Source organism: Melopsittacus undulatus, chromosome 2 (assembly GCF_012275295.1).
Source record: "Melopsittacus undulatus isolate bMelUnd1 chromosome 2, bMelUnd1.mat.Z, whole genome shotgun sequence".
Lineage (NCBI taxonomy): Eukaryota > Metazoa > Chordata > Aves > Psittaciformes > Psittaculidae > Melopsittacus > Melopsittacus undulatus.
The window spans coordinates 86,751,576-86,778,364 of record NC_047528.1 but is presented as its reverse complement, the minus strand read 5'-3'; the positions used below and the strand labels follow the sequence as shown (position 1 = coordinate 86,778,364).

Sequence of the window (26,789 nt, the reverse complement as noted above, 5' to 3'; positions counted from 1 at the left end):
ATGACAATTTTGCTTCCATACAAGTGGGATCTTAGCTTTACTTTTATATTTAAGTTTCTGTCTGGAGGAATCTTAGTTATAGCAGCTGTAATTTTGGTTTGTGCGAAATAGAAGAGTATCAGTATAAAAGAGAAACTAAGCCTGTTTTGTAAACAGGATTTTTTTATGACCTGTCTGGTTCTGCTAACAATATTTTGTTCTTAAACATTGACAAGCACTTGAGTTATGCTTCCATTTTTTTATTTCAAGCTGATAGAAGTAATATCTATTTCTGAAAAAGTTGATCCTTCCAGTGACTAGAAAATAACTGAAAACCAACTCATCTAAGCCCAGTTCTTTCTGATGATCTGTTTTTCGCTAGGTACATTTCTTACCCATCTGACTCCTGTGGCCACACAATTGCCATGGCTAGTACAAAGGACCTGGCAGAAGTACATGCCTGGAAGAACAGGATTTCCTCATTTGGTGACTACCTGCATAATGATTCATTTCAAAGGAATCATCAAGCCATAGTCCAGGTGGCAGTTAGTCACTTTTGGTGGCTCCCCAGCTTTACTGCTCTTAAAAAAGGTCCAGAGGTGCAGTAGAGCACAGGAAAGAGTTATTGAAGTCTTGCCAAAATAATCTGCTTGTGTGTAAATGAGGTGCGCACTTGTCTAGCATTTGTCTGCTTGGGCTGCAAATTAATGTTAAGTAATAGGTTATTTTAACTGGTGCTATTTGGTTTTGACCCAATATGTTACCTAAATTACAGTAAGGTATGTATTACAGTGGTTATAAGTGGGTTGGGGTTTTTTTGGTGTGTGTGTGTATTCTGTTTGTTATTTGATGCATTGAGGGCAGGAAATATGCTTTCAAATAAAGTGAAAGCACTTGTCTGTATTTTAAGTGCAAAGAAGCACCTAGAAAACTCTGAACTCTAATGTACAAAATTGTTTAATACAATATGGAGTGTATTTTTTTTTGTCTAGATAAATATTATAGTACAAAGTCATATATAAGCATTACATTCTCAACTGTGCTAATTACATTAGCTATCCAGGAATAACCTTTTTGTTTTAATTTCTGGATAGCTAATTTGCTAAATATACTTTGGCCATAAATCATTTTATTGATGTTTAGTATTGAGCAGTGCTTTGCAAAAGCCACTTCTCAGCCTCAGCAGAGAGATGGTTGTAGAGGCAAAGTAGTGATAGAGCTGCAGATAAATGCAGAAGCTGGAAAGAGGTTTTCAAGAGTTCAAAAACTCTTTAAAAAAAACCTAAAAAATCTTTTACATGTGAAAATGAACTAGATTGCCTGTAAGAAATTTAAAGCATCAGAAGCAACACAGAACAGATTGATGTTCTCCAGAGAGGAAAGAACTGGATATTCTATAAGTGTTAATCTAGGTGGAACTTGTTGATAATTTTTTGAACTATGAAGATTTGCAACTTCATCAGTTGGGTTTTGGATTTTTTTAACCCTTGTTTCTTGGCAGAGCTATGAATACAAGTGTGGAAGATACAGTTGGTGAAGAAGGAGAATAATTACGTGCTAGAGAATTTGACTTTCACAGCCAGCTTGAATCTCTCAACTTGTTCCTGCCTTAAGGAGGTGCCCTGTTGCAATATCTATGTATGGGACTAGGGTGAAGAGCTGTCAAAGAGTAGTATAGGCAGAGACTTAGGATGCCCAGCATTTTATTATACATACCCCATATGTGTTTGGCAGGATGGTTGTACAAGGTGGTTAGACATCGATCGGTAGACTGCTGCTCCTACAATCTGTTTGACCTGATCTCTGGTTGCACTTGTGAAGGAAGGTTGTTGGGAAAGCAGCCAGTCTTGAAAGACTTCTGTTCAGATACAAGGTAAAAGATTTTGTACTTTATATTGAATTGTGAAGACTAACTTTGTCATTCAGTCACAGTGTAATGTTCAGCCACTTTGGTGTGGCCTATGTTGACCTTAAGATACAGAGGTGCTCTGTGTAAGGCAAGCATGTCAGCTTAAAATTGAAATTAAAACATTTCCAGGAACTGTGGTTAATTACCTGTAACTAATTCTTTTTCTGATTTTCACTTTTTTTATTGTTTAGCTTTTAGGAAGAATTTGTTTTTATTATACTTAAAATATGTAGAATATATGTGAAAACCATATACTGAAACTGTAGCCCTTGCTAAGTGCCTCCATGAATAAGGCAACATTAGTTGATTACTGAAGGACCTTTGTCTAAAGATTTCTAGAGAATGCTGCAAGGTGGATAACAGATTAATTGTTATGGTTCTGTCAAACTGTACAGGGAAGAAGAATTTTAAGAGCTTATTATGAAGTTCTAATATGAAGAATGTCTGAGCAGATCATAATTGCTATATACGCAGCTCTGCTTGTTTTCAGAGCTTTCAATATAACTTTCGCAAACAGTAGAAGAGTAGAATGCTCTGAGAAAAGGACCATTATCCATTAGTATTTTCTCTTTATTGGTAAATTTGTGTTATCCATATTTCTTTCCCAGTGTACATGAAAGCATGGGAGCTAGCTTTTTCTCTGTTGGTATCACAGGATTGCTTAAATTCTGAATTAAAAACTCAATAAATGTTTTCTTCCTCCAAAGTGGTCTTATTTGCTCTCAGTAGAGCAGTTGGAAACTTAATTTAGGCAGATTATGATGTGCCTTTTAAAATGTTTGGGGGTTTTTAAAGAAATATTTCAAGAAAAATGTGGGGATTCTACTGTATCATATTGGTAGATGGTGAACTTCTGTAGCTCTACATTTCACACACAGCTCCTGAAGAATCAAGAGGTGAAGGAGGAATGTCCCCTGTGATTTTCTTTTGTAACTGGTATCAAGGGTTTACCTTGCAAGAGGGAACATGAATACCAGGTATCATTGCATACCTGCAGTGTGCTCTTGTGAATATGTATGCATATCAACTTGGAAAGAGACTTCATTATCAAAGACCTTAACATATCTTTTCTGTAAGGACTTCAGAAATGAGACTTCTGTGATACTCATAATTTTACTCATTTTTTTTAATTCTTGTCTATGGATTTTAAAAGTGTCAGCTGATAAAAATATTCAAAATGTATTCTGCTGTCTGTAGAGGAATTATTTATTTCTTTTAAACTTAAATTCAGTGCTTGGGGTTCCTAGATAAAGATCTATTGCACAGCATAAAAACATTGATTAAAATATTTGTGTAGGATTGTCTTTTGTAAGTTTGCGATCTGAAGCTAAACCTTTTTCAATAGATGGGAAAGATGGATAGGGAAAGAAAGGAGATGGAACATAACTGTGCATTCTAATAAAAAATCCAAACCTACACTTGATTAAATACAATAAAGTAAGTCTTTCTTATAAGTCGTGAATATAGACTTCACAAAACTGGAATGGGCTCCTTGTGTTGCTATTTAGTTTGCAATTTGTAGAAGTGGAGTTTTCTTTGAGCTGAAGACAATGATTCTTTAGAATTGCACAGCAGTAATTGCCAGGAGGAGCCGTATATTTCAGTAATGCACTGAGTTTACAGTTTCATTGGGATTTAATTTTTTTAACTTTCCTGAAGAAACAAGAAAATTTTGATTTTGTTTTTCTTTTTGTACTAATGCACAGATTTTAGCTAATAGGTGAAAAAAGTGAAGAACATAAAACCTTCATTAGTTTTAGCAGTTGACAAGCTGTTAAGGTATCAAAGTCAATCCTGCTGAATTGTTTTTGCTAATCTGTGAAGCTAAATCATCAGGTGCTTCATAGACAATAACTTTTCTGTATTTCTGCAAACTAAGATCTGTAAGTTTTGCTCAGATACATTTTTTACAGGATAGATTAAATTGTTGTCTAATCTGCAACTACATTGGTGATAAATATTTCTAAAGACTATCAAATTTAGTATCAGGTCTTAAATTCTTTGGCTTTTGCCTCATGGTTGACCTAACGCACAAGATGGTTTTGTACTGGTGTACTACAACAATTAAAATATGTAACTTTAAGGTAGTGTAAAATTATACACCAGTATCTGCATTTTATGAAAGAGTGGATGGAACTGAAAATTTAAAACTTAGAATGATGCTTTTATCAAGTGCTTCCTCCCACCCCCCCCAGAATAAAACAGCTTTTATCTGGTAACTTTCTATTATGAGCATGGGTTAGCTTGCATACTTGAGCCTTGCAGAATAAGAACTCCAGTAGCATTAAATATAGCAGAATAATCTGAGTTATGTAATGATGGCTCACTAAGGCAGTCTCATATGCACTTCATTTTCCAATGAGAAAACCAGATTTCAAAAGTGCTTGCAAAAGATTTTACTTGAACATATATTGGAATTGCTTTGGCATACCGCAGTTTAACTGTGTTTGTGTGAATACGTGGGTGTGTGTATATCGTATCTCTATGCCAATTTATATTATTAGAGATGTACCCATTCAGCTACCTCAAATGAAACTCCCTGGAAAGGCTATATCCAGTTTGGATATCTCTTTGAAATTGCTGTTGTTTGGAGTGAGTTTTGAATATTATAGCTGTTTTGCCAGAGAGTCAGGTGTATTAATTCCTCATGGTATGTAGGAATCACTGCTTTAAATATGTTGCCACATGTTCATTTGAAAGTAAAACTTAGTTTAGTACTATCAGTCAATAAAGTTTGTTTGCAGGGATATTGTTAAGCTCCTAATGAAGCCATAATTTGTTGTAAGAGTTCATCTGGGGATACCACAGACACTAAAGGAAGTTGGAAACTAAAATACACAGTTGGGTTACAAGCAAAACTCTTACTCTGACAGTTACCTGAACAAGTAGATTTTTTATCTAGATGACTAAAACCAAAACAGCTTGATTAAAATTCCTTGTAACTCTGGTATTGCAGGATGTCAAAGCTGCTTTCTGCTATCAGTTATTTCTTCTGTAGTTCTGTATTTGCCACCATCCTTTGATTTATTTATGTATTTATTTATTTCTTTTTAATTATTATTATTTCTGTATGCCTAGCTAGGTGTTCTGGTAAGCGACAAAAAGTATCTCTCCTGCCCTCATTTCTCTGCTAAAATCTAGGATTATGATGCCACCTTATGCCTTGCTCCTTTTTTGGGGGATTCGGAATCCCACCGTTTCATGGTCCTGCAGCAAAGGCTGCCTCCAACATTGTTTGTGAAGTTTTTCCACCTCATTGGTTCCTTAACCATGTGTGTTAGGAACTTACCATCAATGTACTCCAGAAACCTCTTGGATTGCATGCACTTTGCAGCTTTATCCCTGCAGCAGGTGTCAGGGTGTCCATCATGAGGATCAAGTTCTGTAAACATGAGGCTTCTTCCAGTTTTTTTTTTTAAAAGACCTCCTAGAGGACATGTCAAAACATGGAAGGCAGGGATGTGATCAGAAACAGCCAGCATGGCTTTACCAACGGCAAGTCATGCCTGACTGATGTGGCTTTCTACAATGGAGTGATTGCCTCAGCAGACAAAGGAAGGGCTACGCATGGCATCTACTTAAACTAGTGCTAAGGCCTTTGATACAGTTCCCCACAACATTTTTGCCTCTGTGTTGGAGAGATATGGTTTTGATGGATGGACTGTTAAGAGGGATAATGAATTGGCTGGATGGTTGTGACCAAAGACTTATATATGGTATAGCTCAATGTCTCAAGTGAAAACCAGTAATGAGTAGTGTCCTGCAACAGTCCATACTGGCATGGGTACTACTTAGTATCTTCAATTACATAGATAGTGGGAATAGATGCACACTCAGCAAGTTTGCAGGTAACACCAAGCTGAGTGATACAATTAATATCCTAGAGGGAAGGGATGCTCTCCAGAGGGACTTTGGCAGGCTTGAGGAGTAGCCTTGTGCAAACCAAAAGTTCAACAAAGGCCAAGTGCAAGGTCCTGCACCCAAGTCATGGTAATTGCTGGTATCAATCCAGACTGGAAGATAAATGGATTGAGAGCAGCGCTGTGGAGGAGGGTTTGGGGATACTTGTGGACAAAAAACTGGATGTGAACTAGCAGTGTGCACTAGCAAGCCAGAAAGCCAATCAGGTGTGGCCAGCAGGTCGAATGAGATGATTCACCCCCTCTACTCTGCTTTCGCAGGACCTCACCTGGAGTACTGCATCCAATTCTGGTGTTCCCAGTACAAGTAAGACTGTTGAAGTAAGTCTATAGGAGGGCCAGGAAAATGGTCAGAGTGCTGGAACACCCTCCTAAGGAGAAAGGCTGAGATGGTTTCTTTTGGAGAAGAAAGGACTCCAGTTGGGCTTTATTGCAGTATTTCATTGTATAAAGGGGGCTTATAAGAAGGATGCAGAGAGACATTTTACCAAGGCCTGTGGTGACAAGAGAAGGGGCAACAGTTTTAAACTGAGAGAGTAGATTTAGATTGGACATAAAGAAGAGTTTCTTTATGATGAGAGTGGTAGAAAACAGGTTACCTAGAGAAGTGAAGGTGTTGAAAGCCAGGTTGGATGGGGCTTTGAGCAACCTGATCTAGTGAAAGACATCCCTGCTGTGGTAGGGGAGTGGACTCTAGATCATGTTTAAAGGTCCCTTTCAACCAAAATCATTCTATGATTTTGCATTTTCCTGACCAGGCAGTCAGTAGCAGAAACCCACCACAGTGTCTCCTGTGTTGGTTATTTGCTAATCCTGAATTGTTTCTCACCTTGCTCCTCATCAGTCTCAAGGCAAAGTTCCACACATAAAGCTTATCTCTTACATAAAGAACAACTCCCCTTCATTACTGTGACAACCTGTTCCTTCTAAAGCTTTGTACCCACACATTAGAGCACTCGAGTTCAGTGAGCCAGCCCATCATGTTTCTGTGAACCAATGGACACTGTTGTTCTGAACTTTCATGTAGATCTCACATTCTTCATGTTAATTCTCCATGTAGCATGAGTTATTACACAGGCATTTCAAAAAGACACCTAGTTGTGGTGATTTCCCAAAAGAGGCAAGAGAGGTGTCTTGAGAAGCATAATGAAAAAAAACCCAGTACGATAATTTGATTATTTTCTTCCCATTTCCCTCTCCTCCATTCTCAATTGCCAGTGCTTTTCTCCTCATTCATTTTTCCTGAATGTTGCTTATTCTAACAGCTAACTTCTGGTTCTGTTTTGTACAGCCTTAATTAACCTAAAAATATGGCTAGACTTAAATTTACAATGAAATTTCTAGTATAAATCAGGAGGGTGCTATGGTAGGGTTCCATAGCACATGTTCATACATTTAGTCCAAAAACAGTTGGTAGTTTCAAATTGTAGTTTTGTTTGAATTTGTAACCTCGCTGTTTGAATACTTAGGATTCTTCGTAGCTCCGAGAATGTACCATCATTCAAACCACAGTAGTAGCTAAAATCTCCACTTCAATTTTTTTTTTCTTCTAAAGAAAGGGAGGTTGGTGTGGCTATGTGTTTACCCCTTCGTGTACATATAGCCTAGAACAAAGCTGGAAGCTGCATTTCTACTGCTGGGCTCCTTTATGGTGACAGCAGTAGCAGCTGCCACCAGCTGCTCATGGCAGCCAAAGCAAGCTAAGCTTGGGACTGCCTCAAATAAGTAGCAGCAAGTTTCTTACTTAATAGTCTCCTAATTATTTTTTAGGACTTTTGCTAGTGTCACTGCATTGTTTTGTGTTGTATTTTTTGAAAACATCAGTGCATAGATAGCTCTGAGACAGTAATTTAGGGAATTACTTTAATCAGGAGCCACACCATTTATCACTGCATTTGAAATCACTTGTAGTTTGATTTTAACTGAGCGATGTAACTGAAACTTTGACCATTTTTTGTCTTGGAATGAGAATATCTTAAGGAAACAAACTGAGATCTAATCTTGGGCCCCCAGTGCTGCTTGTCTGGCTCATTTCACTAATCAGTCCTTGAATAAAATAAATAAAGGGCATCTCAAAACTGGTGAAATGTCAGATGCTGTTCCTGACCTGGACCATGAATTCAACTTCCTATTTTTGTCAGTGTCCCAAAGGTCAAATAATCCCTTGCAGGAGGAGTGTGGATCTTTCAGTGTGTGCACCTTACATGGTCATGCAGGGATGGAGTGAATGCTCTAATTCCTGCTAATTTCATAGTTCCATGAATATTGCTTTGTTTTGGGTTGGATTTTTGAGGATGTCAGTGCACAGGTGGTTTGGTGCTTTGTGACAATGGTTTAGGGAATTACTTTGGTTCTCTGGTCTTTTTTAAAAAACATGCAGTACTAAAATCCTTGTCCTCTCCTGGCAGGTTGCTGGCACCCCTGTGCGATCTTCACATGAGTACTTTAGTACAGCCTTTAGTACAGATATGTCTTGGAGCTGACAGGGAAATTATCTAGGCAGCTTTTCCTTTTATGAAATGAAAAAAAAAAATATTCAACATATCTTTTAAGTAAAGGCTTTACGTTTAGTTTCAGGTTGTTGACAGTTCTATTAAATATTTAGCTATTAGAAAAATAATGTAGGGTTTTTCAATGAAGAAATTGTGAAATTGCCATATAATACCGTATGCTGTATGTGTATTAATGATTGACTTGTATATGATTATATTTAAAATAGAAATAATTGTCCTGTAGTTAATATGAGGCATTTTTGTGGTAAAGTCTTTCTAATGGTAAGATCAGGCTAAGAAGAGACCTTGAACTTTAAATTAGCACATGAAGACAAGTTGAATTTAAAAATCATGAACAGGTGTTTTAAAGGAAGCTGGTATTTCATGTTTAGATACTTATGCTTTTACAAAGAAGAGTGGTTAATTTTCCTACTATACTTATATAACAATATACCTTCCAAATACTTAGTAAGGTGAATAGCTCTGTTTAGTTTTAAAACTTTTTCATGTAGCTGCATTAGCTTTTTCCAAGATATCTTTAGTTTTTGAAGTTAGCAAGAGAGATAGTGTTTTTAAATAAAATACGAAAACATAACTTGCTTAAAGTTTAGAAAAAGGCCAGACTAGTACAAATGGTATAGAAAAATGTTTTTCTCATAGAGATATCTAGGCTGTTGAAATGCAATCTCTACTTCAAGACAAAAAAAATACCCACAACAAAAATGCACCCTGACTTTAAACAGTGGTTTACATGCATTAAATATCTAATAATACAAAGAACTACTGTTCAGAAACTTAAGAGATCTAGACGTCATGTGTCAGATTTTTCATTCCTGTACATAGTTGAAAGCTTCAGATTGCAAGAGGTCAGAATTAATTCATTTCTCCCCTGGAGAGAGAAGTCAACAACCTTTTATAAATACCATAACCAGGAACTTTTTTTCCCAATATTTAGCTTAATGTTCTTAATAAATCCCATAATCCTTCCGTAATTTAAAATGTTATGAATCACCCTAAAGGCTGATGATTTGAGTAATAAATTCTGCTTCTGAAATATTGGAAGTCTTCCAACATCTTTAAAAGAAAACCTCAAGTATTTATGTTTTCCTTCACTTCATACATGATCTTGATTAGAATTGATGAAATTTAATACTAATCTGCATACTTTTGAAACACACAAAACAGACCTTCTTTTCGGGAGAGTTTTTGGTTTCCTAACATGTGAAGGTGTTAGGCAGTTCAGAGGCCAAACTCCTATAAGAAGTATAGGAAGCTGTCTGTCTGAATCAAGATTCTTTGGATAATATAGCTTTATGGATCAGGACTGCAGTGGCAGACTTTCTCACTTAGAAAATTGGTCTCTCTTGCTGAGGTAACCTCTGGTTTCATTTTTGGGTTCCAAAGGGTCTTGTGAATTGGTATGCACACAGAAATACCCTTGAGGCTATGATTTTAAGTGATAGGTAGACTGAACTGAGATTTATATATTTATTTATTTTAAAAGCAAAATTTCAATACTGAGTGATGCAGGAAGCAGTTTTGATTGAACTGATTACCAAAATAAATTCTGGTTAGATTCAGGTATTGGTTCTGTGGGAGATACTGATTTCTAGTATATGTGTGCATTTTAAAAACATTGTGGGGTTTGGCCATTGCTGTCTTTCAAGTAGTGGTAGCAAACTAAATGTGAGTTTTGTTGTTGGTCACATGGGGGAGAGAGAAGCCCTCAAAGAATCTCTGAACCATTTGCATATACTACAGTATAAAGGTGATGAATTTTCAATTTTGAGGAACTGTTATATGTTATCACAGACATAATAACAGTATCTAAATGAGGCTATTTCCATTTAAAATGTTAAGTTTCTTCTCTGCTTCTGTAGTGGCCCATGCAAGTTAAGTGTGCCTTTCTCTATTGTTATGAACATGTAGCAAACTTACGATTTTTGTAATGCAGTAGTGTTGGGGCAGCTGAATTAGTGGTGATGTATTTGAAGAAATGAGAAAACCCCTTCTGTCAGGCAAATATGCTGGTGCTTCCCTCTAACTTCCCTCTTGTAGTTTAGGTTGCTAGTTTCTTTAAAACAATAAAAATTACAGTGTGATAAATGCAAGCTATTGTAGATTGGACTGAAGAAGAAATTAAAAAGGGGCATTCAAAGAGGAAAGACTGAAAAAGGTAAAGTTTTGGATTAGTTGTCTGACAGATTATTTTAAAAGTAAAAACACTAAATTGAAATATAATGGTTAAACTTTGGGGGTTTTGATGCAACATTTGGAGATAATTGCTGCAGAGGAGGATCTGGCATCATCCAGAGAAGGGAAAAAAAACACGGACTTCAGTAGTGGAAATTATGAACTTCTAAATACAGGATCCACCACATGAAAATGGAAGAACTTGGAACAGGCTTTGGAGTAGGCTAAGGCTGTTTGGTTGGAAATAACTAAAGAGAAGAGTGCAGTTATATTAGGTAGCTATATGATGTGTGTGTTATGATGGCAAGTATAGGTTTGTAGTAGGCACAATATTTCCAGCAGAGAAGAAAACATTGTTAAAATTGTGCTAACTTTTCATAAGACCTCAACTGGAGTGCTACGTACAGTTCTGGTTCCTTTTGTTAAGAAAAAATAAAACTGGAACAGATTCACGGAACAGATACTTAAGTGAATGACTTCATGATAAAAAAAGTGCATTTTTGTTAGGCTCGGTAGAAGGTGTGTGTGAGAGAAGAGGAAGTAGTATGTAAGCTCTGTTTAACTTGTTAGCAGGACTAATAGATGCAAAGTGGAAATTAATAATCTTAAAGTGGAAATTTAAAATCGAATCACAATGCAGGAGGGAGAGATGTAGGGAGTTCTTAATGATGATAATTCACTTGAGGATGTAATCTCATGAAGGATATTTTGGCAACAATGGTGAATGACATATGCCTGTCCTCCTTTCTCTTCTTGCTCTGTGTGCTATGTGTTACGGAAAGCACTTGTAAAATAAACTATGCACAGTGGAGCCAGCTATATATGGACTTACTTGAGACTTTCTCAGTTAGATGAGTTCCTTTGCTTCATTGCGTGAATGCATATATGCTGTATTAGTGCAGGTCCTACAGGTGGCTGTAGGACCATATGAAAAATCTTTGTGGTCTGAGACTAGGTTCACTTTTAGCAGCAGTACTGTTTAAGCTCAACCTGTGTCCTAGCTGTTTGTTCCTGGTTTTGACTGTCTTGACAGAGCTCTTTTGCATAACTTTGCTTTAAGCAAAATCAAGCAACTGCTCTAGATGAAAAGTAACACAGTAAAAAGTGGGAGCTGTTTGTGTGGAATATTTTCGTGGGTTTTGCTGCTGCTTTGATTTGGTTCAGCATAACCAGCATAATATCTGGAAGGGTTGTTGTTTTGGCCAGTGCTGCTGCTGAAGAAATGCTGGTGAAGGCACAGCCTAAGATGGAACAAGACTGTGTTAAGATGTGAATGGGATAAAATGGTTCTCAGAATGGGGAAAAAGAAAAGTAATGATCATTGTCTCTTGCTGACGAGACTGAAGATATGCTTTTCTTTTGGAGGCAAAGCTATTATTTTTAATATACTCACTTTTGTTCCTGTGATTGCAGTACTTTTTAAAACACATTTGCTCATTCTTGCTGCTTTTCTTCTCACTGTTCAATGATTTCATACCTAATGTAGTTTTACAATTTTTTTTTCAGGTTTCCGTTACTGCCTGCTGATTTTGTTCGATAGCTCTTTCTTCACAAAAAAACAGAAAGGGGCAAAAGATTTCTTCAGATATTAAAGTATCTGTTAGGAGAACAGCATATTTTTTTCTGAACACTTGAACTGATGCTCTTGATTCAGCTGCTGGTGTGTTGTATTTTTATGTGCAGTGTTGCAGAATAAAACTAAAATTCTGTGGATTTTGATTCCGTAATTTTATTGAAGTATTTCCAGTGGGAATTTCTCAGTGAATAAAGCTTTCCCCTCTCCTATTCAAGAAGTAGGTTTTGTGCTTTCACTACCGGTCTCTACCTGTGCAAAATCACTTCTTGATGAGATGTAAGTTCTTGCATGAGACGTAAGTTCTCACCAACCTGAAGGTGGAACAGGGGGAGAGTACCCTTGCCATTACTATATTTGCTACGGCTGCAGCTTTTGGACCAACTCTTTTAAGGCTGTGAAGTCTATTACTGCAATATTTATTGAAAGCAGAATTTGCTTACCTGAATGCTGAGGTGAATTACTATTTGTAAGTGGTTGTATTCAGAAAATTAGGTAACATGGCAGTATCAGTTTTGATAGCAGAAGTGGATGTCCTGCAAAATTTGTTAAGCATGTCCCTTTAGAAGTACCCTTCAACCTAAGTTCTTCCATTTGTCTATGCATAAGATGGTAGAGTTTACAAGGATAAGGTCAGTGTCAACCGATAATTATGGAATTCTGAAAATTAAGGGTGTTGTAGTACATGTGAACACGAAAATATTTTCTGAATAGCTTGCATGTGAAGAATGTTGGTTTTGACTTGTACTGAAGTTTTTATTTCATAGAAAATCTAGTAAGTATCTTGTCTCAGTGTTCTTCCTTTCCCATCCCCTCAGTATCCCAGTAAGTCAAGATAAAATGAGTTGTTTACAAACTAAAGATAAATTAAAGATATTTTTACATACCAGCATCTGTTTATAGCATATACATGCCTAAGAGATTTGGTAAATACCTCATATATTAAAATGTAGAATGACTGATAAATTCATTCTTGCTTTTTTGCTTGATAAGAATAATCGGGCCACAACTTACTATTTCTGTTGATAGAGGTTATTACAGATCAGGTAAGGATAGCTGGATAGCTTATCCCTCTTGCAGGCTGAAGATAGATCTCTTTTGCTATCTTGTCTTTCCTCTTTCTGCAAGTGTTTTGCTTTTATAGTTACAAAAACATGTAAACAAGCTTCTGAATTATAGGATAAAATCTTAAAATTGAAAGCCAGTATTTTCTCAGTATGTTGCGTACATTCTAAGCATACCCTAAAGCTTTCTTGAGGAGTGTTTCAGTCAGATAAGGCTTTGAGGAGGGCTGAAAACATGGGTTCTGATAATACTGCAAGGAGGAGAATGCTGCCAGCAGAGCAGTGGGTTGGAAGGAGGACCATGACTGCGTGTCTAGTCCACACTAGCAGCCACTGCTTCTGTCTGGAGTTGCAATGAGGTCTCTACAGCAGAAAGTCTGTGAGTGCTAAGGTCACTCCAGATGCCTCATTAGCTCCTATAGTGCACTGCATTGATATGACTATGTTTCTTAAAGCATGTTTCCCCATCGTCACCTCCCCATCAAGTATTTCTGTGTTGAAAAATTAAGTTTAAGGATTTTTGTCTAGGATTTTTGACAAGTGTTTTCCCTGATGGTTCTTTTGTTCCTATGCATAAAAGCTTGCTTAAGCCTTTAAAACAGATAGCAGTTGAATATTTTTAAATTGTAACAATAATTTATAAAACATGTTTTAGCACCTGGCTAATATTTTTAAATTCTTTAAATGCTGTTATTTAAAAAATACTTGCAATTTCCAATCTTTTATTCACATTAGTTTCACTGGTTTTAAATGTTTCAAATCTTACCAATTTACTCAGTAGCTTTTCTCCAGTTATTTTGTTATTTCCAAAATCACTACAAAAGAAAATCTATATTCTACTCAAATGTTATATAAGCAGCATAATTCAGTACTTTTAAAAGTGTTTAAGTTTACTTACATCTCATAAAAATTATCATGAAGTTGAAGGAAGACTTGTAAGTTGTTAGGGTTTTTTCCTACCTTAGAACCACAGTTTTGGTACTCTGTATGTTCTCTTTTCTGTTGGATTAATATTAGAAGGTACATATGTACACAGTATATATAATATTATATACTGTAATTATATGTTAATATATACATTAATAAAACATATAATTGTATTTATTTTATATCTAGTATATTTATTTATATATATATATGTATATATATAGGGCTGCTTTCTTGTGCTTTGTCCTTTGTCAGTTTTGCCCTAAAACTGAGTTAGACACTGACTTGGTTTCCACGATGTGACCTGTTGAAGTATACTTGTGATAGTAATGTTGCTGCCTGGGAACTCTGTGTTGTGACTTGTTCTGGTATATCTGGTTTTCTAAAGAAGTATAAGATCTTCTAAAAGTATCAGATTTTCTTAAAGAAGTATCAGATCTTCAAACCAAATGTTCTTCTGTGCCACAGTCATAATAATGCAGTATTTGAATTTTTCCTTTGAGAATAAACCAGAAAATGTCTACCCAACAATGGTGCAATTGCTTTTTAAATGTGGATGCCCTCTAATCCAATATGCTGATTCACAGAGAGATTCAGTCACTGTTTTAAGCTGCAGTTCCATGTGCGAATGAGCTGATATAATGACTAATTGCAGGTTTAATTGATCTTGGAAATACTTAATTTTCAAAAGAGGTTAATTTCAATCAAAGGGAAAATTAAAGAACAATTATATATTATAAATGACATGGGTGAGTGAAGAGGGAAGAGATCTATCTCTTTAAAATGTGATTGTAATTTGCTTTTTTCCCAACAATTTTTATAAATTTGGATAAAGTTGGTTTGGAAGTATTAAGCACATTAGGACAAAAACAGTGTTGTCTGCTGCTTAGGTAAGCAGATGCATAGCCTTTAAATAGGAAAAAAAAAATTTCTTATGTGACAGACATTGTATTCATTTATAGTATCTTCATGCAACAAGCTGACATAATCCCTTTAAGGAAATATTGATCTTCCATTTAAAATGTTGAATAAAGGTTACTTTAAGACCTGTATTGCATGTTTCAAGTTCTTAATCACGTTTCAAGTTCTTAATTCATTTTCTTATGGGAAAGGAGAATCGAAGGCCTTTTACTTCTAAATGGAAGGTCATTTTTAAAGGAGCACTCTGTTCATTGGAGGAGATGTTGTTCAGTGTTGTTGGTCTTACTGACAAAATGTTTCTTTTTCAGGGAATTGTTTGTGTGTTTGGTTGTTTTTGGTGGGGTTTTTTGTTTTTTTTTTAACTTAATGAAACTGAATTTGATGGTTTATACTAAGTTACTCAGAAAATTCTTATTTGTTTGGGAGAGATGTTGAGCAAATCCTTGGTCATCTGACATATGAATTACTTAGAATCTTAAATTTTGGGGTTCTGAAGGATAAGCATCAGAATGTGTCTTTATACTGTCCTTTAGTGGGAGCTCCATTCCCAAAGATCAGTTCATTCCAGATATGGGAAGGGAAGAGGCTGTCATTACTGGTTGCAGGTATTTGTGCTTGTTAAGAATCAGCAAGGTATATTTTAATCACAACCAGTTCTCATTCATGCATACCAGCATAGAATCATAGAATAGTTAGGGTTGGAAAGGACCTTAAGATCATCTAGTTCCAACCCCCCTGCCATGGACAGGGACACCTCACACTAAACCATGTCACCCAAGGCTCTGTCCAAACATGGTTTGGAGTGCAAGACAGGCATATAAACAACAAGAATCTACTATAAAAAAATAGTTTGCAAAATATCAGCTTATGGTACTTATCCTTGAAGTCCTAATGGCATACACTAAGTAAAATAATCTAAAGTGAAAGAGATTATAAAATGGACTTTGATGGTCTCAGATTTTTAGGATTTTATTCTTTAAGTGGTATACTTCTGAAAGAGGGAGTAATTGATTTTCTTCAAGTTGGCATCTAGCTGATATAAAAAAAATAATTGTTTTGTGCTAGACAGTAAAGCTAATCACCATAAAATAGTTTCAATAAAGTTAAGGTTATATCAGGACCTTCCCTGCTTATTCAAATTTTGGAAGCATGAAAAGAAGTGGCTGTAAGGCACCTCTTCAGCATTCCTATCCACTTTTTTATGGCCTACCTGTAATCAATAACTTTCTTAATAATGTGGTGTTACACTGTCATTTGCAGTTGCAGTAGACAGCCAGAATCAGCATGCATTTCAACTTCAGTTTAAGCAAATACATTTTGTTTTCTGATATACATTGCAGGTGGGACTCAAAGAATTGTAGGTGCTGGAATGGGCTCCACCAGTGTTGACAAAATATCAGTGAAAAAACATCTGTCCTTACTACTTGCATTGTTTTAATGATTCTCATGTTTTGAGCTGTTGTAGCCTGTTGTGTGCATGTAAACTGCAGTGAAAGATGTTGAAAGCTTGCGGGGAGGCAGGAGGTCTGAAATCAAAGATTTGTGTGTATCAGCAGGAATGCTTGTCAAGGGTAGCACAGAGAGAAACAAAATATAAACCACCTGACCTTATAGTTGTAGTTTATATGACTTACAAGGTGAAGTCTTGCTATGCAGCTTAACTTGGTTCCTCTGTTTTAATAAATAAAGAAATAATCAGTCTGATCTGTCTATAACAGGTTTGAAGGTCTGTATCTAATGTTACAACTGTCCCTTCCCCTGTTTACATTACCTCTGTATTTTAGAGCTGTATAATTTGAGCTGCAGGGTTAGTAAAATGGGCTATAGAAATTGTCATTTGGAGACGATATGATATATGTTTCCCCAGTGGCAGACACAACTGTTGAATAGCTCCTTATTAGAGAGATGAAATACTGTAGTCCTTTTCTTGACTGTGAAGAGTGTGATTTTACTGCTGAGACTGAGGGTGGCCTGAAAGACTTGTTACTTAACTTCCAAATAAAGTTTGAAACTACTGTGTTAGGAAGCATACACATTTGTTTTGCGACTCAGATTAGACAGTATCACCATGGGCTATTAAAACTTTATTTGTAAAATTGCTGTGTGTCATTGCAACTGTGAGGGAAAAGTAAAAAAACTAATTGCAAGCTATTTATTTAAAAGTTCTTTTCTGCTACTTAGCATATGGAAGCAATGGTGTCTGCTTCATTAATGAGTGCACCTGTCATGAGTGTTTTAAGATCACAGAATGACAGAATATCTCGGGTTGGAAGGCATCCATAAGGATCCTTTATGGATCCTCTCTCAATGGGACCGTCAAGTCAAACTCCCGTCTCCTCGCAAGACTACCTAAAACTAAATCATGACTAAGAGCATTATCCAGAGGTTCTTTGAACACTGACAGGGTTGGTGCTGTGACCAACAGAGTCCCTGGGGAATCTGTTCCAGTGACTGAATACCCTCTCAGTGAAGGGTAATAAATATTTTTGTGCTAATAAGTATTTTCCTCATAAATGTTTCCCTCATGTCCAGCCTGAACCTCTCCTGATGTGGCTTCGTTCCATTTGCTTGAGTCCTGTCACTTGTCACTACTTCCCCCTCCACCATCCCATTTGAGGAAGACTGTGTTCAGGTCACCCATCAGCCTTCTCTACTCCAGGCGGAACAAACCAAGTGATATCAGCCACTCCTCAGAAGTCTTGCCCTTGGAAAATTCAAGCCTTTATTGTGCTGCTGTTGTCATAGATTTTGAGACTGTCCGTGGCTTTAATATGAGAGAGCTTGTTTTGAGAAAGTTCGAGTCTTAAGACTTGTAAATAGCTGAATCTTCAGGTTATGTTTAAAAATCTTTTCATTTCTGTATGAAACTCTAAATTGGTGTATTTTGATAATAAAATCAGTTTATTGTGGATGTCACTGAATTCTTACTTTCTATGCTTTGAAACACTTTTGATTTACTTAAAGAGTCTTTGCATTCCTCAATCTAAGTAGAGAAGGCTCTGTTAAAACTGTAGCTAAGTTTCAATATGCCACAAAGGTTGAGACTGTACAGATGTCTCTTGTACCCTCTCACTTATGGATATGATAACTGAATAAGATGCTTAAATTTTTTTGTCCCAGACTTAATATGCGGGAAGCAGAGCAGTCAGGTCAGGGTTAATATGAAATGTTAATATATAATGCAAAGAAAAAAGAAGTAATGGTTAAGAGAGAGAAGGGGGGGGATGACCAGAAGTGTGATCTCTCTTGGAGCTGCAGCTCATATGCTCTTTTTTGATTTATGGTTCCTCCAACTATCTCTGCTTATCTGCTCTAAGTATGTATGCATATTCAGGCTTGGCAGGCTGTCCAGCCCAGACTTGAGGAACCTGGGAAATCTAGAAGTAGCTTGGTCAACAGCAAAACATAGTTATATTCGTAGAGTTGAAGTGAATGAGTAGAAGTCAGGGGTCTACCTAGAAGTAAGGATATGGTCTTGAAAGGTATCCCTAGAGTCTAGTGATCTACCATTCTGTATCAGATTATGTTAGAAGTGTTATTTAATGTTTTCAGAAAGGCTTTGTGTGGGGAAAAAAACAATGAGAATGAAAAGAAAACAATCAGTCTAATGAAACACATTTAGTTTCTAGTAATTTATTTCCAAATTACCATAATGTAAATGTGTTTATACTATTTTAAAGCAATTTTACTTTGACAAATGCTAAAAGAGTAAACAGATTTGGGATAAGCAGGTGACACTGATCTATGTAAAATGGGACTTTTTAATAAGTGATTACATTTTGAAATGTGAAGGGAAGGATTACAAGTCAATAGCTGTAGTCTTTCTAGTGCCAAAAGAAGTTGAGCGTTTTGCATTTACAGGCGTGAGTTTCTAAGTATTAGAGTATTAACTGAACAACTTCTTTTAAAATATCTGTGGTAGCTGTTGGTAAAAGGCCAGATACTGAATACCAGTGGAGTGTGGATTCAGAGGGGATTTCAATGCATGTTAGGAGCAAGGGAAGAGGGAAAACCCATGTGTTTTCTTGTATAGTTAGTTCTGTTTGAGCACAACAGCATAATTTGATGTATATAGATGTGCTAGTAAGTATTTTCCTTGTTTGTGAATGCTTAGATTGTGATTCATTGCCTGGTTTTGGTATTCATGTTTTGTGTCAGAAATGATCCAATTTATAGAAATCTTTGCAAGTCTGTTATTAAATGAATATGGGAATTGGTTTTTAGCTATGGAAGTACAGGTTTGGTAGTGTGCTGAGTTACATATTTATATTATCTGTTATATAAAGGAATACCAAAAGCCGGTCATAAAGGTTTGTAAGTGCCCTCAGGGGGATGTTTCTCCCTTTGCAGGGAATCTTCTATTTCAAGAATTGTGTTGCTTTGTAATCTTACTGCTCAGAAACCTGTAAGCTAACTTTCTGTTCACTGCTTGAACAGAAGAATTTGTCTTTTAAACTATATTTAAGCATTTATTTCACTCAGCAAGGTGAATGTTAATAAATAAACTTCTGAACAAAGGCTCTTTCCATCCTCAGATTTTCCCTTACATCTTTTTGAGAAGACTGCAGAATGGGTTTCTTCAGAACTATCTTGTCAGTCATTAAATAAGTAGTAGTAAAAAAGACTTGATTTGCTGCAATTATTGCAGTCTTGAAGCAGCCGTATCTGTTTTCATGGCCTATTAATTTTTTTATGTTTGAAAATTTGACCATAGTTACCTGATTGTATTGTTTGTTCTTTAATATTGGATGGAAGTGTCCATATTTTAGGCAAGGCACCAAGAGCTTAAATAATCCTCTAAAGGAAGCTTACAAAAATGTATAGGTGGTCATGGTTTTTAAAAGGCTGACATTGTTCTAACTCATGTCTTGGCAAGTATGATTTCATTCATAATTTATTACTTGAGTGCAGTACTAACATCTGTCTGAACTAATTTTAATAAGTCTTATCTGTAACTCTGTCAGGATTCTTAAGTGCCATAGATGAGAGGTTGTAATTTTTTGTGGAATTTTGAAGTATTGTCATGGAGGCTGTTTATATCCAGTGATGTCAAATGAGCTCAGAATAAACCTAGTTTATGTAAAACAAACAAATGAAACCAAACAGAAGGGCTCAACAATTCTCTTATAATTGTTTAGAAGGAATAACCTTTCCATTGTTTGAAATAGTAATTTCTAAACTTTTCACCTCTTCTTTGGAGATGTTGCTGGGTTTTGGTTTTCTTTCTTCTCTTCTTGGGTTTGAGTTCCCCCCATCCCCTCCCGTTTGGATTATGTATCAAAATAAAGCATACTTCTAATAATAATGTCAGTGTGCTACACAAGGTTTCTAAGAGAACAGGGTTTCTAAAGTGTCAGGGTAAGAGAGTATGTCTGTAATATAGGAAAATACAAAACTCATTTAGTGTTCCTTATACTAGTCTGTAGTTAAAATTATTAATTTTACATTTTAATGAGCATCAAGCATGAGAGGTATAAGCTTTTGTGGAACTAGTACACTTGAATGTTGGAATCTAAACTTTGTTTAGGAGTAATGGAACTGTAGCTCAACACATAAAAGAGAATCAGTTATATATTGCTGTTTTCTGTTTGTGTGTGTTCCAGGGGTCCATTCAGTGTTGTGCGGCGATGTATCAACAGGGAAACAGGGCAGCAGTTTGCTGTAAAGATTGTCGATGTAGCAAAATTCACTTCAAGTCCTGGATTAAGCACAGAAGGTAAGAACAAGCAAACTAACAAATTTTAAGCAGACAGATTTTTTTTTTGTCAACCTCTTACATGTTTGTGTGCTTTGTAAGATCCTCTCTGGTTTATATCTTGTAGAAGCTTTAGAGCAAGATCTTATATTGCAAATTTAACTTACATGCATTTCTAATCTTTAGTACTTCCTATGGGTGTTCAGTTGCAATAATAAATATGGGAAATAATAGAAGGTCTATACTAATGCTAAGCCATTGCTATTTCTTTGCATTTTTTTTTAAGAATGAGAATTTCTGAAACAAAACACAAATTCTGAAACAAAAAGCATACAAAGGAAATAAAGAACACATCAGTTTTGTTTTAATTAGTGCAAGTTTAGCAAGTAGTTTGCTACAAAGTGAGCAAAAACTTGCATTTGAGGTGTATAAAATGACATAAAAAACTATACATTTTTCATATAGCCAGGATTTTAAAACAATGCTGCAGAACTGCTACAGTGTAAATAAAAGGCTGGCTTTCTAAGTTGAATATACAACCCATGTGTGCTTAAAGTGCTTCTTTCACACTTTATCAGAAAGAGCATGGTAACTGAATAACAATCATTGTGTATTCCATGTCCAGTGTATTTTTTTCTGGAGATCATATTCTTTTGGAGGATTCCACTTGTGCTGTCCAAGTCTTTATGACTTAGTCCCAGGTTCAGCAGCATAAAAGGGCCAATGACTTTTGTTGGTAATTATAGCAAACAGTACCTAGTTTGATTTACAAAGTAACTCACAAGTCTTACTTCAAACTTTAAATCTGATAATGCCATTGCTTGTTTTTCCTAGACCTCCAACCAAGTGTGAGCAGCACTTTCTGTAATATTCAGCTTATGTATAGCTGCGTTAAAGTTTTGGCAGGTTATATCAATGCTGCATTTGGAGCTAGTGTATTTTTATCAAAATGATTTGATATCTTTTAAAGAAGTTCTGTCCGTATTGTAGTCTTTCTTTGAGCCTTATCTTAACTCCTGCTGCTAGGACACTTTTCTATCTCTAGTGGAATATGGCTTTCCTTGCTCCATGAGAGTAATTTTTGGGCTGTGAAAGAATTGTTGAGAGGGAGAAATAGTAGACAGAAGAGAAAGGACTCGTCAGGAGGAAAAGAGAAAGCAATAATAATAATAATATAATCACTGAAAAATTGAAGGATACTCATTGATAGTTTGCATTTGCTGCCTGGGTGTAAAGAAAAGACTTAGGAGTATGCTAAGAATTTTGGGTTGGTTTTTTTTTAATCCACTTGTGCTGTATTGATAGCATTGTAATTCAAGGTAGCATGTCACTGAGTTAACAGATCATAAACACCTTCTGGGTTTAGAGGCTTTTTGTTTTGGTTGTGATGATGGATTGTTGTTGGGGTTTTGTATGGTTGTTTTGTTGGGGTTTTTTTAAGGTTTTGAATTGTTAGGCATTAGATGTGTAATATTAAGACACATAATTGTATAAATGAATGTGAAGTAAGTTCTTAACTCTGCATAAGAATCTGAATCTGTTTTTCACATCCTCTATCTTGTGTGCTGTTTATTTTGTGTTTTTCCTTCTGTTTTCCTCTGTCTTTTTGTTTTGTTGTTTTGTTTGGTTTTTTTTTCCCCTAGGGTCTAGTTTGGGTGGGGTTTTGGTGGGTTTTTTTTTTTGCTTATTTCTGATATGGCATTTCTTAAACACATTGGTAGGGAGCCATGATCATAGAATCATATAGAATCATAGAATCGTTTTTGTCGGAAAGGACCTTAAGTTCATCCAGTTCCAATCTCCCTGCCATAGGCAGGGATGCCTCGTGCTACACCATGTCGCTGAATGCTCTGTCCAGCCTGGCCTTGAACACTGCCAGGGATGGAGCATTTACTGCTTCTTTGGGTGATCAGTTCCAGTGCCTCACCACCCTCACAGTAAAGAACTTCCTTATTTCTAACCTGAACTTCTTCTGTTTAAGTTTAAACCCATTACCCCTTGCCCTATCGCTACAGACCCTGCTGATGGTGGTAATTGCATAAAATAAATGTTACATAACTGTGGGAAAGCTATATTTGTTAATTGTGTTAAAGTGTAAGAATGGAATGGTAAGATTGATTCTTAGGAACATTCTTTACCTCAGAGCTTGCCACCTGTTATCTTTGTACAACTTTCCACCTTCAGTCTTTCTTTGAGGCACAGGACTGGGAGAGCAGGATATTCTGCATGTGAGGTAGCTGATGACACAGTTCCTTCCATTAATTTCACAAATATGTAGAGTGTTGAATGGTAAAGGGGCCAATATGCCTCCGTATTTATGACGAGGTCTTTGTTCTTGAGTGCTTTCATTTAAAAGTGCCCATGTGAGATAACGTGTTTATGGACAATAACTTCACCTTTATATTTGTCAGCAGTGTACTCTTGTGGCAAAGGCAGACAACTGCATAGCATACTGTTGCAGAAGTGTAGCCAGAAAGTCAAAGGAAATGATTGTTTTCTCTGTGCATGCCTTGGGAGACCACATCTGGAGCATTGTGTGCAGTCTTGGTTCCCCCATATAGGAAAAACAATGCTGTATAGGCATGAATCCAGCAGAGATGGACTGAAAGAAGTGGGTTTGTCTAGCCTTGAGAAGCTAAGGTGAAATTTAGTGCTGTCTTCAACTACTTAATAAAAGGGTTCAGAGCAGATGGAGCCAAACTCTGCATCTTGGTGCACACTGAAAAGCCAAGAACCCATGTGGACAGCTCACAACATGGAAAATTCCAACTAGAGACAAGAAAAAAAGAAATCACCCTGTGAATGGTAAAACTGCTGCAGGTTGCATAGAGAGACTGTGGACAGACTCCTCAGATACTCAGGACTGAGCTGCATGAGGCTCTGAATTGCCTTGTGTACTTTGAACTGCTTTGAGCGAAAGTATGGAAAAGATAACCTCTGGACATTCTTTCTAACCTGTGTGATTCTGTGGTATTAGTAGCAACAGTCTGCATGTAATCTGTGGGCAGTATAGTTTTAATATTGTACAGGGAGAAATTCAGGTGTAACAGTACTATGGTTAAAAAAGTTAAGTTGAAACTGTTTGACACAATGTTTCAAGTCAAAAAAGTTAAACTGCCTTTGATACAACATTTTAATTTAAACCTGGCTTAGATGCGATGTTTCAATTAACTCTAACCTTCAACTTCTTTTAAGGTTGGCTGGGAATGTTTTAAAAGGACTATTTGACAGTCTAGACAATTCGTTAAAAAAAAATTATACTGATTTCTCACAATAATGGTATCTGTCTTGCCACAGTAACAATAGCAGTCAAGCTTGAAAAATTGATACTTCTCTAAGCTAATCTGTGCTTATCAATTGAAATATCATGGGCATTTGTGAGCCACTAGCTTGCAAGGCAAACTTCTATCCAGTAGAGCATTCTTTCCCTAAGACTGCTCAATACACATAGTGTGTATAGACAATGACATCTCAAGTGAATTTTGTGTCTGCGTGCATCTCTGCAGTAGTTTGATAATGCAGGGGGAGGGGGAAAATAGCTCTATGTAACAATGCCTGACAGCTAACAAATCTAATTCAGGCTGAATTCCGTTGGATTTAAGTATTCATATTCATGGTCTTGCATATGGTGTGTCATCCATATCTGTAGTATTGTAATTCAAGCATGTTAATGAAGTATATTGACACCTTGTCACTGTTCACGTGGTTGCGTGATCTACTGGATTAGTGGTGGCTAGTTTACATGGTGACAGATTCTAGTACAGTTCACTGTGCTTTCATATGACAGAAAATTAAAAATATACACAATGAAATGCAAAGCTTTAATATTTTTAGGTACAAAAGATACTATTTTGCACAGTTCAATTTAGAGGATTATGTTGAAGAATACTTGATGCTCTCAGAAACAGGCTTACTCATTGAGGTCTCATAAAAATAGTGTAAATAAACTTACTTTCACATACAGGTCTTAGTTGCTATACTCAGAACTTTTGGTATAGAAAACTGTAAAAAGCATGTTACTTATTTCCGAATTTGTTACAGCTGACACCATAGTTACCTTTTACTGTCCATTTCTTCTGCTGCTATCTTCACATCCCATGAAGTTTCCTTTTCTTTATAATTCTCTGTATGGCTTGCATATCTTTCTTTTAGTCAGCGGTTCTAACACCAAGTATCTCTTAAGTGCAAACAGTTTCTCAGGAAGAGAACGGTGATGGGTTCTTTACTATACTTAGTTAAAGCTAATATAGGATATTTGCCTGCCTTTTTGTAATGTCAGATGGCTGTCTTTTAACATGCTGAGTGTTTTTTAAAGCAATCTAAATGGCAATGCCCTGTGCTTACAACATCTCCTTGAAGTTGTTTTTCAAGATATAATTCGTTGTATATTAGATTCAGTTATGTGTAATTCATTTTGATAGAAATGTCCTCACAAAGAAAGTTATTAGAATTACTTTCACAACCTGATGATAGGCTAGACTGTATTTATTAGGTTGATATACGAATCTGTACAGGTTTGTATGTGTGTGTGTCACTGTGAAGCAGAACAGATGAGCTGATAAGGAATGGTTCAGGTTTCCTTTAGAACCTCAACTGGTTCTACTGGAAGCTGTGAAGAAAGTCTCTGCAAAATGTTATGGCTCTGTCAAAGAACAAAATTGTAGCCAAGAAAGAAGCATTTTGAATATAGTTCTTGGACTGTTTCTAGCACTGAGGCAAGACAATCGAATCAAAACCAGAGTTGTTATGGATCATCCATTTTAGGAGAAGAATTCCAAAATTAGTTGGGGGGACAAGATGGGGGGAAATGTGAAAGTTTGCATTAGTTTGATTTTTGTTTGGTTTGTTTTTTTCCACAAAGGGCCCACAGGTCTTTTCCCTGACATACTTTTGGGTTGTGAGTTATTTTCTTGCTGTTGAGACCTTACTCCTGTTCTCCTTCTTTCCTGAAATACTTTACCCTTGTTGCTCGTTTGTGGGGTTTGGTTTGTTGGTTTTTTTGAGGGGAGGGAGGGTTGGTTGTTGTTTTGGTTTTGTGTTTGTTTGGGTTTCTTAATATTATTATTATTTAGACTTGCATTTTGAAATTGCTTTGTCAGTGCTGTTAATTTTAAAAGCTTTGTTTAATTCTAGATAAAGATGCCCAACAGTATCTTAACTTTTGATGTTGGAAGGCTATGGTGAATCAAATTATTTTTTGCAAAAGTATCTGTGTATAAATTTCAATACCTATATCCCTGCTTTTTTTAAACGTTTGAGCAAAAAAAATGCAGTGTTAGTGTTGAGCTTATGTCTCCAAGTAAAAGGCATTGCAAATCTGTATGGCATCAAATTTTATGATACTATATCATATGTAGACTGAATTTGATGAAAGAGCGACTCTTTGCCTTTGATTTGGAAATACCAATTTATATGGAATTTCTAGTAGTCGTGTGTTCTGTGCTGTACTGTATTTCACAGATGGAAGTTGCTTCCTTCTGTGTGGCATTATTGAGCCTACATCTGAGCTATTGTGTCTAGTTCAGGGCTTCACAATCTAAGGGATGCTAAAGAACTGGAAGGTCCCAGCAAAGGACTGTCAAAAAGAGTCGGGACCCTAGAGCACATCATGGGCAAAGAAGGGTTTATTTAGTCTGGTGAAGAAGAGGCCAAGAGGCTAATATAACACTAGTCTACAACTATTTGAAAAAATGACAAAAGTGGCAGAGACAAGCTGTCCTTAATAATGACAGCTATAACAGAAAAGAATAATGGTCAGGAATTGTTGCTTGTGAGGTTCAGGCTGAACGTGGGGAAAAACCTGTCCACTGGGATGGTGGTGCAGCAAGTACAGGTAGCCCAGAAAGGTCATAGGACCTCTGTCACTGGAGGTTTTCAGGAATTTGCTTACGCACAGCTGTCCTGATCTAACGATAACCTCACTTTGAGTCAGAGTCTGATCAGATGACTGTCAGAGGTCATTTCACACCAGCATTCCTGTAATTTAGTGAGAGTATGAGGAAGGCACCATTATGGGTTTACTTTCACTAGAGCAGAAAATACGAGGATATTTCAGAGAATGAAAAACTAGATCAGCTTGACTGTTTTTTCCTGTATTATTTTAAACCTATGAGAAA

At 36.4% G+C, this 26,789-nt stretch overlaps 1 protein-coding gene across 4 annotated transcripts in view; it reads left to right on the top strand.

Annotated features, from left to right (window-relative positions):
- CASK (calcium/calmodulin dependent serine protein kinase) overlaps positions 1-26,789 on the top strand; it is a 199,112-nt gene that overhangs the window by 33,662 nt on the left and 138,661 nt on the right. For all 4 annotated transcript variants that reach the window (XM_034074363.1, XM_034074362.1, XM_034074365.1 and 1 more), the window contains exon 2: positions 20,582-20,694. In XM_034074363.1, the coding sequence (XP_033930254.1) occupies positions 20,582-20,694 (113 nt within the window). The remainder of the gene's footprint in view (positions 1-20,581; positions 20,695-26,789) is intronic.